The sequence below is a fragment of the Apodemus sylvaticus genome, chromosome 21 (genome assembly GCF_947179515.1).
Source record: "Apodemus sylvaticus chromosome 21, mApoSyl1.1, whole genome shotgun sequence".
Lineage (NCBI taxonomy): Eukaryota > Metazoa > Chordata > Mammalia > Rodentia > Muridae > Apodemus > Apodemus sylvaticus.
Window position 1 is genome coordinate 45,876,429 of NC_067492.1, and position 10,586 is coordinate 45,887,014.

Sequence of the window (10,586 nt, forward strand, 5' to 3'; positions counted from 1 at the left end):
GAGAGTAACTGCAGCCTCCCTGTAGTTGCAGACGCCGTCGGGGCAACTCCCGCCAGGAAGGGCGGCGCCCGCCCGCCAGTGTCCCCCTCCCGTGTGCCAGGCCAGAAGCCGGAGACTGCCAGGTCTGGTCCTGTCCGGGCAGTTGTTTGGGCAGCTGGGCGTCGCCACAGCTCGCTCCTCAGCAGCTGAGGTGGAGGTTCAAAGCTGCTGGTGCTTGGTGGGATCTGGGTGACCTTGAAGCTGGAAGACCCCAGCGCAAAGAAAACCGTAGCATTCAGGTGAAGCCGAGGAATACTTCGGTTGTAAAGGGAATGGGCCTCAAGCCTGTCTAGGCTACATAGTAAGGCCTTTTCTCAAAACAAACATAACCTGACCTCAAACAAAAAGACCTCAGACAACTCGGACCATAGCGCAGACCAGATAAGGGTAGTAGGTGAGATGGGATGGTCAGCGAGTCAAGATGCTTAGATGCTTGCCACCATTACCTAAGTTTGATTCCTGGATCCAGGAGGAAAAACCATTTACCTTCACATGCCTGCGAGCACATACGCGCCACTCGCGTGCGCGCGCACACACACACACACACACACACATCTTTTAAAAGAAAAAAGAAGCTGAAGGTATGGCTTAGCAGTTAAGGGTATGTATTTCAGATCATACAAGTATGCTTCTTTGCCTAAACACACCTTAGAACGCTCACACCCCCCCCCCCTGAGTTTCGGGGGATGCAATGCCCTCTTCTGGCATCCATAGGCGCTGCATCCTCGCACTCACAAAACACCACCCTTTGTTGTTGTTGTGTAATGAAAGCAAACATGATTCGAATACAGTGATGAGAGCTAAGAAGAGGAATATCCGTTCAAAATGTGCCTCCCTCTGGGCAAGGGAGGCAAGTTCATCTATGCCTTGTCAGCCTTCCAACAGACTTGCCAGTGTAGAGACCCTGAACAGGTTGGGGACGGGAATGCTCGCCCATAGTTCTTGTAGCCAAAGCAAGGCTATCTGAAGAACCCTAAGAGTGTGCCCGAATGGAACGAACCGCAGTATGACTTCAAGGGAGGCCCAACCAGGAGCTTTGAGAACACGTTAAATTCCAAGAGAAAGCTAGGTGTGGGGCTCTGTGGCAGAGGACTTACATGTCATTCAACAGACCATTCCATCCATCCCTAGCAGAGGGGAAAAGAGCGGAAAGAATCCGATGAATGACACCCAGAAGGTATCAGCAACAGCAGGACCCAGGACCTCAGAATAAGCTGGGGCTGAAGGAGCTACAGTGTGGGGACTCTTGTGTCAAAACATAAAGTAAAACTAATGACCAGATCATCCTTGTTTTGTGAAATGAAAGTGAAACTCAGAAAGAAAAGCTACCCAAGTGCATTCAGCTCAGTGATAGCGGCCGTTCTCAGCAACTCCCACACTGGTCTCACGCTCATGTGCCGAGTACCAGACAAAAATGTCAGAACCTAGAGGTTCACATACGGCAATTTGACCTTAGTTTTTATTCCCATCCAATGTGAAAACCCAGCGGAGATCCCAGCTGTTAAATACCATTCTATACAGTTAGTGGCAAGATAAGGGCACTAGTCCACAGAGCCAGAATCCAGAAGTAAACTGCCCACCACTATTTTTTTAAGAAGTATTTATTTCATGTCTTTGCATGTTCTGCTCATATTCATGTGCACTCCTGGTGCTGGAGGACCAGATGAGGGGGTTGGAACTGGCGTTAAGGAAGGCTGTAAGCAACTATTTAAGTTCTGGGAAGGCAACCTGGGTCTTCAGCAGAAGCAGCAAGTACTCCTCCTAAAGGATCCCCTCCAGCCCTAGTGTTTGGTTTCACTGTGACCCACCATGCTCAGGCCATGGAGTGAATACGGTAATGCCTCCACCTTGTGGTGAAAAGAAGTAATTACAGAGTCAGTTGCACAAGCCAGAGTGTAAAAAGGGAAGAACGTCAACTACTAAAACACACATCAACACAGACTTACAACGTCCCTAATACTTTATTGGTTTACTATAGACGTAGGCCCAGCTGGGTGTGCTCCGGGCAGGGTCACTATTCACTAGATTCCGGGTGGGTAATGAGAAAGCCTTGGCCTACCCTCCAGCCCCTTCAGAGCGTGAAGGAAGATCTAGCATTTTCTGGGGCCAGCACAGGACATCCAGGCCGGAGCACAGGTGAAATCCAAGATTCAGGCTCACCACCGAGGTTTCCCCGTCTCAGTTGTGTTTGGAGAAGTATTCTTTGCTGTCATCCACATTGGGCTTGATGGTGTCACTGCCGGGCTTCCAGCCAGCAGGACAGACTAGAAAAACACACAAGGATGAACACGTGAGGCTCAGCTCCACCACCAAGGTCGAGGACAAGCAGTTCATTCAAGAGCACTGGCTGCACAATAAAAGGCTGGAAGCTAAAAGACGAACAGGTCGCATGCGGACAGAAGACCCTGCTCAGGCCCATTTGAAGTGACATTTTTCTGTTACATCATTTTGTTTCTTCTGTCCTTTTTTTTTTTTTTTTTTTTTTTTTTTTTTTTTTTTTTTTAGGAAATCTAACTCTGTAGCACAGGCTGGCCTTGAACCCTTGGTAATCCTATCTCAGCCTCCTAACTGAAGTGTATCACCATGCCCAGCTCCAAATGCTGTAGTGCTGTAGTCCTGAAATTTGAGCTTTGGACCTGTGCAAGCCAGACAAGCATTTCTTTCTTTCTTTCTTTCTTTCTTTCTTTCTTTCTTTCTTTCTTTCTTTCTTTCTTTCTTTCTTTCTTTCTTTCTTCCTTCCTTCCTTCCTTCCTTTCTTTCTCTTTCTTAGAATGGGTCTCTGGCTGGCCTACAGTTGGCCTCAAACACGCATTGGTGCCCAGATGCTGGAACCTCAGGCATGTATCACCAACCTTACCCTTTTTATTTTAAAATAGAGTCTCATTCTGTAGCCCAGGCTGGCCTGGTCCTCTGCCTCACCTCATAAGTGCTGAGGTCACAGGCCTGCGTCACAGTGCCCAGCCCCTCCTTTCACTCTCTTCATTAGCTGTGACCCTACTCAACTTTGCACCTATGGTCAGTTTCCCTTCCATATGGTGAAGTACTTGACTGGGCTGGAGGCACAGCTCAGTCAAAGAGCACTGTCTGCTATTTCACAATCACACACTCACACAAAGAAGTTTTTAAAAGGGGACAGAGGCATGGCGTCTTTTCCCTTTAATCCCAGCACTGGGGAGGTAAAGGCAGGCAGGCCTCTCTTTAAGGCCAATTTGATCTACATAGTTAACTACAGGCCAACGTGAATATATACTGAGACCCTTTCCCTTACACACACACACACACAGAGAGAGAGAGAGAGAGAGAGAGAGAGAGAGAGAGAGGAAAAATTGGGAGTGACTCTTTGGACACTTCTCAAAAAAAATTTGTTTTTGAGGTAGGTTCACATATAGTTTAGGCTGAATTCACTAAACCCTTAAACTCTGATCGTTCTCCCTAAACTTCCCAAGTGCTGGGATTACAGGAATGCACCGGCATGCTCAGTTTCATGCTGTCCTGGGGGCTGCACTCAGGGCTCTGTGAATACCAGGCAATCACTCCACCTACTAAGCCAAATTCCCAGCTTGGAATCTGTGGATAAGCCTGTTATCGCACTTTTTTCTTTTCTCTTTTGTCTTTGTTGTTGATGTTTAAGAAAAGGTCTCATTCTATATCATAGGCCTCAATCCTGTCCCGCCTTGGTCTTCCAAGCGTTGGAATGACCCAGCATTCCAAGTTCAAATACCTTCTGTAGACCTCCGCCAGCTCCCACTCCTCCCTTTGTATACTAATAATCCCCGCCCCCATCCTAGACACGCCCTGCAGGCAGAGAATTGAATTTTATATAGGGCTTTATTTTTTTTAATTTTGTATGTTTTGCATGTATATATTTGTATATTTGTTATGTATGTATGTTTTGTTTTTGAAGGTGTGTGCCACCATGCCATATCCTACCACCTCTACCATCAGGACATAAGAACCTGTCTTTTATTATTATTATTTAAAGATTTATTTATTTTTTTGGTTGTTTTTTTTGTTTTTTGTTTTTTTTTTTGGTTTTTTGGATTTGGTTTTTCACCACCACCTGGCTAAAAATGTATTTATTTATTATATCTAAGAATACTGAGCCGGGCGTTGGTGGCGCACGCCTGTAATCCCAGTACTTGGGAGGCAGAGGCAGGTGGATTTCTGTGTTTGAGGCCAGCCTGGTCTGCAGAGTGAGTTCCAGGACAGCCAGAGCTACACAGAGAAACCCTGTGTCAAAAAAGTATACTGTAGCTATCTTCAGACACTCCAGAAGAGGGAGTCAGATCTTGTTACATATGGTTGTGAGCCACCACATGGTTACTGGGATTTGAACTTAGGACCTTCAGAAGAGCAGTTGGTGCTCTTAGCCACTGAGCCATCTCTCCAGACCCCTATTATTATTTTTTATTTTATGTGTCTGTGCTCCATGTGTGCTTGGTACCCCAGGGGGGGGTGATGAGTGTGGATGTGGGTACTGGGACTAGAACCAGCTCTTTTGCAAGAACAAGTGCCCTCAACCGCTGAGCCAACTCTCCAGCCATCCTGTATACATATTTATGTGTGTACCATGTTCATGTCTGGTGCAGGAGGAGGTCAGAAGAGAGCATCAGATCCCCTGAGACTGGAATTATAGATGTTTATGAGCCACCCTGCAGATGCTAAGAATCCAACCCTGGTCCTCTGAAGGAGCAGCCAGTGCTTTTACCTGCTGAGCCATTTCTTCAGCCCTTGCATGGGGCTTTACTATCTATCGTACAGAGAAGCTAGGGCAGCCGGCTCATCCACGCTGGGCAGAGCGCTGGGCAGCCTCTCCATCTGTGAGTGCCCACTCACCTTCCCCGTGCTCGTCGGTGTACTGAAAGGCCTGGACCAGGCGCAGAGCTTCGTCCACAGAGCGTCCCACAGGTAGGTCATTGACTGTGATCTGGCGAAGGACACCCTTGGCATCGATGATAAAGAGGCCTCTGAAGACAGGAGGGTCCACAGTGAGGAGCTGGGAGACCACCTACTGCCAGGGCCAGGGAAGGGAACACCCCCCCCCCACCAGGCACAGTGGTCCCGGAACACACACACCCCCGGACGCCAGGGAAGGAAACACCCCCCCCCCCACACACACACACCAGACACAGTGGCCCCTTTAGCCGTGAGGAGGGGGCTCCTCGGCTGGGCTGAGGTCCCTGCTGTACCTGTAAGCGATGCCCTCATCATTTTTCAGCACGCCGTAATTCTGGGACAAGCTCCTAGTCACGTCAGCAAGCAGAGGGATATTCAGAGGGCCCAAGCCTCCCTCCTTCCGTGGGGTATTGATCCTGAGGATGAGAGAGACAGCGCCGGGCCTTAGCACGCCCAGGATAGTAGAATTCTCCCCCATGGGCCTCCAGAGCGATAAGGGCTGGAGTCGGGGTACTGGAGACAAGTGATAGAGGACTTAAAGCAAGGCCGGGGTGCCCCGCCCACCCCACCCTGTGGGATGGCAATGCAGCTGGGAGGAGAACGGCCCCAGATAAAAGCATCGTCTTCAAAAGGTTTCATTTGTGCCTGTGGGCTCCAGTAACTTGCAGTAGAGACCCCGTATTAAAGTTATTAGCCAAATAGTAGGCATGGGCCAATTTGCCTTGCAGGAATGAGACCTGGAATTGACTCCTAGTTCTGAAAAAAAAGAGTGTGTGTGTGTTGTGTTGTGTGTGTGTGTGTCCGCGTGTGCGCGCACATAGGGGAATTCTTCCCACCATCATCTAGCTCTGGTATGGAACACAACACATCATTGAGAATAGCAAAATACAGCAAGGCAGCCTTTCTCCAGAGAACTGAGACTCCTGCCCTTACCTTCCAACAGTGCCAAATGCTAATTACAGTCATCACCACCCGGGCTTGGTGTCATTGTTTCCATTCTTTATAAGATGAGGAACCAGAAGACACAGTTTGTCCCTATAGTTTGGGCCGTCCATCATCCTCTCTGCATCTCCCACCCCACCACCTACCTCAGGACCCCTGCAACCCTCCTCCCGCAGCCCCGTACCACGCCAGATGGGTGAACTGAGAGTCCACAGACACTCCCAGCACCTCGCAGCCTAGCTTTCGGAAGTCCTCGGCATGGTCGCTAAAAGCGATGATCTCCGTGGGGCAAACAAAAGTGAAGTCCAGTGGGTAGAAAAAGAGGACTACGTACTTCCCTAGGGAAGAGGAGAACGGAAGGGAAGTTAGTGCTAGCCTCTCTCCCGTATAGACCCCGTCCCTAACCTGCTCCCCCTCCGAGAAGCCTCACCTCGGTAGTCCGAAAGCTTGATTTCCTTGAAGGCACCGTCCACCACTGCGGTGGCCGTAAAGTCAGGGGCCGGCTTTCCGATGTGCGCGTTGCCGGAGGCCATGACTGAAATCAGAGACCCACGCGAGCTCGGTCATTAGCGCCTCAGAAGACCCTTTGTCTTGCCTTCCCAAGGTCACTTTTGGTGCTAAATCTAGACACCAAATCCGAGAGAGGTGGAAGGAGCGCTCATATTTCTTCACCCTCCCAGTATAAGGTCTGCAAGGCTTCTGAATACCCGCCCCCCTAAACAGGGCACGAATGACGGGGTCACCGCTGCTACCCAAATAATGGAGTCAGACCGAGTGCGGGGGGTGGGGGGAGGACGTGAGCCCCTAGTTCCAGAACGAGACCGCTAAGCTAAGAGCGATGGGCTGTAAACTCGGTGATGCAGCCTGCAAGCCAGGGCTCCGGCCTTGGTTTCCCAGGCAAGGACAAAAGCGACCACCATTGAGCACGGAAAACAAAGGCTTCCTGCATGATGAGGCCCCCACCACACTAGTAGGGCTCCTCCCATTTGTGTGCATTCTGGGTTTCCATCCATACCTGCGTGGGCAAGAGCCGGACACGCGGACGTCCAGACAGGAGAAGAGACAGGAAAGAGATCTCACAACCGAGAGAGAGAGCTCTAGGCCTGGGAGCCTTTTATGCGTGGCCCAAACCACACCAGGCAGGGCGCGGGGGAGGTGGGCGGGGCAGCACCGTGGTCGGATCCAATGCGCCTGCGGGGTGGGGGGGCGGCCGGCTCCACACGCTTGCACTAGGGTTGAGTGGGGTGTGCCCTTAGGGACGCCGGGGACTGTCGGTGCAGGAGGCTCCGCGCGAGCTTTGGCCACGGGGCGCGCTGGGGTCCGTTGGAGTCCGGGCATGGCCCGGAGCCACCTGGCTTCACTGCTGACTCTCCTAGCGCTCCTAGGTCTAGTGTCCCCTACTCAGATCAACCCAGACTACCAGTACTTTGGCCAGCAGGGTGAAAGTGACGATACTTGGGAGCTGCTGAGGCTGCAGCGACAAAAGGGTAAACTAGCAGGTGGGCGGGCATGACGATATGGAAATGTGTCCACCCCCACCCCACCCCCCACCCCAGTCCCCGAAGGCCTCACTTGGCCAAAGCCCCACAAACAGACCCTCTGTGACTGACTTCAGATCTCTGCCCAGCTCAGCATAGCTGTGTCCCAAGGGATTGGGCACTTTTCTCTGAACGTGTTGCTTTCTCATCTATGAGCTATTATTATTTTGTTGTTGTTGTTTAGTTCTGTTTCACGTTACTGAAAATTTACTGCTATGCCCCAAGCTCACCACCTTTTGTTCTCAAGGTCTTGTCCTGCAGCTTCCTTGGTCGTCTGATAATTGTATTAAACTCTGCCTGTCTAATAAACAACCTATAAACATAGTTCTAGAAGGGTGGAGACAGAGAGAGAAACTGGCCAGTCAGCTTGAGAAGGTGCGGTGGAGATGGTAACAACCAATACAGCTGGAATGACTGGCAGAGCTAAAGTCCCAAGGATTGTGAGACAATGTCCCAGAAAAAGGGAACAGCAAGTTCGAAGGCCACAAGGCCTCAGGGAAGACTAGGGAAAGGGGGTTGCCACTTGGCAAAGATCTGCTGAGGAAGGTGTGAGGCACCAGCCCTTGTGAGTTCCTAGTACATGGGGAAGCATCAGTGAAGAATTCTGACAAGGAGTTGGGGTTGCACCGGCCCAGCATGCAGGAAATCCTTACCCAGCCCCCCATAATCCACGGTACAGTACACATCTGTAATCCTAGCATCTGGGAGGAGTAGGGGCCTGAAATTCAAAGTCATCTTTGGCTACCCAAGGAATTGGAGGCTAGCTTGGGGTACGTGAGACTCTATTGTTGTTTTTGTTTTGTTGTTGTTTTTTTAAAGAAAGGAAGGAAAGGGAAGGGTCTTGTAAAGGTTCAGGTCAGTGTGGTTCTCTAGCACTACCTTAAGAAAAAAAGAAAGCTGTAGCTTCTTCTGAGGATAAAGATTACTTTGTCGCTACAAGTTAGCTCAGCACCAGGGGGGTTTAAGTGCATTCATTATGTCAATTATACCATTTACCTTAACATCTGTCAGTCCTGCTGGTCAGGTGGCACTGGGCCTGCTAGGTAGGCCCATGATTAAGTCCCTGAAGACAAGAGTGACGTTGGGTTGGATGTCGGGTATAAAGGACAGGGAGTGAATACTCCCAACTGAGCAGGCTGGCAGAGATTAGAGGTGTCAATTTGCAGCTGTGGGCAGGTCACTTGTGTCAGTTTGAAAGGGTGATTTGCTCTTCCTAAATCACTGCACAGAGGCAGCAAAGTCTTAAAAATAACAGCTGTTATAATTAGGTTCCTTATCTTTGTCCCTCCCCGGATAAGTCCCTTGTACAGCCAGTGGTTCATTCCCCAGTTGGGTTTTCACGTCCACCCTCCATCTCCAGTAGTGGAAGACTCAGTCCTAGGCCCGTGGGGAAAGTGGATTTGCTACTGCAATCTGGGGAAACAGGAACGCAGCCGCCAGGTGTTGGGCACAGCACCAGTCCCTGTGTTCATGGACCGCGAGAACCTGGTTCAGTTGAGGCCGTGCCAGCAACAGGATTGTCCATCTTGCAACCCAATAGACTGCAACTAGAGGCCCTCAGCAGAGGTGAGGAGTAGAGGAGGCACAGAAAAGCCAGTCAGGACTGGCTGGCAGATCCAAGAGTAGGCAGGGACATTTGAATCATGGTGGTGTAGCCCTTTAATCTGAGCACTTGGGAGGCAGAGACAGGCAGATCTCTGGGTTTGAGGCCAGCCTGGTCTCCGGAATGAGTTCCAGGACACCTATGGCTGCACAGATAAACCCTGTCTTGGAAAACAAAAACAAACAAACAAAAAAAGAAAGAAAACTGGAAGAGGAGGAGAAGGGATTGAGGTGGTGGCTGGTTTGAGGTAAGTACTGGCGCTCAAAGTCTGAAGCTTCAGGCTGGTAGAGGAGCAGACATCTGACTTGAGACACAGGAGCTTTTCTGACAACCATGGGAGAAAGCAGGAAAGGCTGGTGGGAATAAGCCCTGTTGGAGGTTCTGGCCTGTGGCTCAGGCACTCCTGAGGCAGGAGAATCAAGAGTTCAAGATCAACCCAAGCTATATAGCAAGGTCAAGGCCATTTAATGCTACATGAGACCCTATTTTTACTAAAAAAAAAAAAAAAAAAAAAAAAAAAAAGGAAAGGGTTGAAACTGGTGGCACAGAAGAGGTATGTGATAGAGGAAAGGGACTCAGAGAACAGACCATGACTTTGATAAGAAACAAGATCCCACACCAATAGGTGTGTGTCTCATTGACCAAGAAAACAATAGAGTGTGGTTGGAGTGGCCATGGGGTGTGAGAGATGGGAGCCTCCCTGAGATAAGGAATAGCTGGAGGAGAGTGGAGGAGTGCGGGAAGGGAGGGGAGATGCCTGTAGGATGGGTGCAGACCCTAAACAGGACTGGGGCCTGGCATCTCCAACAATGAGCGAAACAGAAGGCTTTCCTTCAGAAAGGCGATAAGGTCCTGGAGGCAGCAGTGTCCTGGAGAGCCATTAACAGGGGATTTGGGAAATGAGTCAGAAGGTCTAAGCCTTGTGGAATGCGGGATGCTGGGTACTAGGAGCATAGGATCTGTGCAGTGTGGCGGGGAGGGAAGATAAGTGTATCTCTGAGTTCAAGGCTATTATGTAGCAAGTTCTGGGTCAGCTACAGTGACACAGTGAGACTCTTGTGGGGGTGGAGGTGGGAGTGGGGTGGGGAATGGTGGAGAGACAGAGACAGATGGCTAGCACAAACCTGAATGGCAGGTATTAGGAGACCGGGACCCGGTGAGACCAGTGCTCCGCCTGTGCAATGATATTTGATCTTGTAAACCTCCAAAAAATTCAGCTGAGTGCTGGCTGATAATTCCAGCATGGGAGGTGCAGGCAGGAGGATAATGAATAGAAGGTCATCCTAGGCTACATAGCGACTTCAAGTGGCCAGCCTGGGCTTTATTCGTTGTCTCTAAAGAAAGAAAGAAACAATTTACTTAACTACAGCTTAATTTCCTCTTTATTTCTATTTGTATTAGTCACTGAGGGCCAGGTTCCAGCAGCCACGGGGCGGAACTTGCAAAGTGACCCTGCCCACCCTCGAATACAAACCACGCCCTTGGAAGTCCTGGAAGACTACAACTCCCAGGAGAGAGCACGGCGGCGGCGGCGGCGGCGGCGACGACGGCAGCGCATGCGTAAACGA

The 10,586-nt window shown here is 50.3% G+C and overlaps 2 protein-coding genes across 2 annotated transcripts; one reads left to right on the plus strand and one right to left on the minus strand.

Annotated features, from left to right (window-relative positions):
• Positions 1–1,981: 1,981 nt before the first annotated feature.
• Prdx2 (peroxiredoxin 2) lies at positions 1,982–7,006 on the minus strand. Its single transcript, XM_052166382.1, has 6 exons — positions 6,893–7,006; positions 6,308–6,412; positions 6,062–6,215; positions 5,229–5,351; positions 4,876–5,006; positions 1,982–2,303 (listed from the first exon to the last, which is right to left on the minus strand). Exons 2-6 carry the CDS (start codon positions 6,408–6,410, stop codon positions 2,218–2,220), a joined length of 597 nt encoding a protein of 198 aa, XP_052022342.1. The 5' UTR covers positions 6,411–6,412; positions 6,893–7,006; the 3' UTR covers positions 1,982–2,217.
• Positions 7,007–7,073: 67 nt separating this feature from the next.
• Positions 7,074–10,566, plus strand: Thsd8 (thrombospondin type 1 domain containing 8). Its single transcript, XM_052166383.1, has 3 exons — positions 7,074–7,364; positions 8,776–9,265; positions 10,420–10,566. Exons 1-2 carry the CDS (start codon positions 7,214–7,216, stop codon positions 8,964–8,966), a joined length of 342 nt encoding a protein of 113 aa, XP_052022343.1. The 5' UTR covers positions 7,074–7,213; the 3' UTR covers positions 8,967–9,265; positions 10,420–10,566.
• Positions 10,567–10,586: the final 20 nt, after the last annotated feature.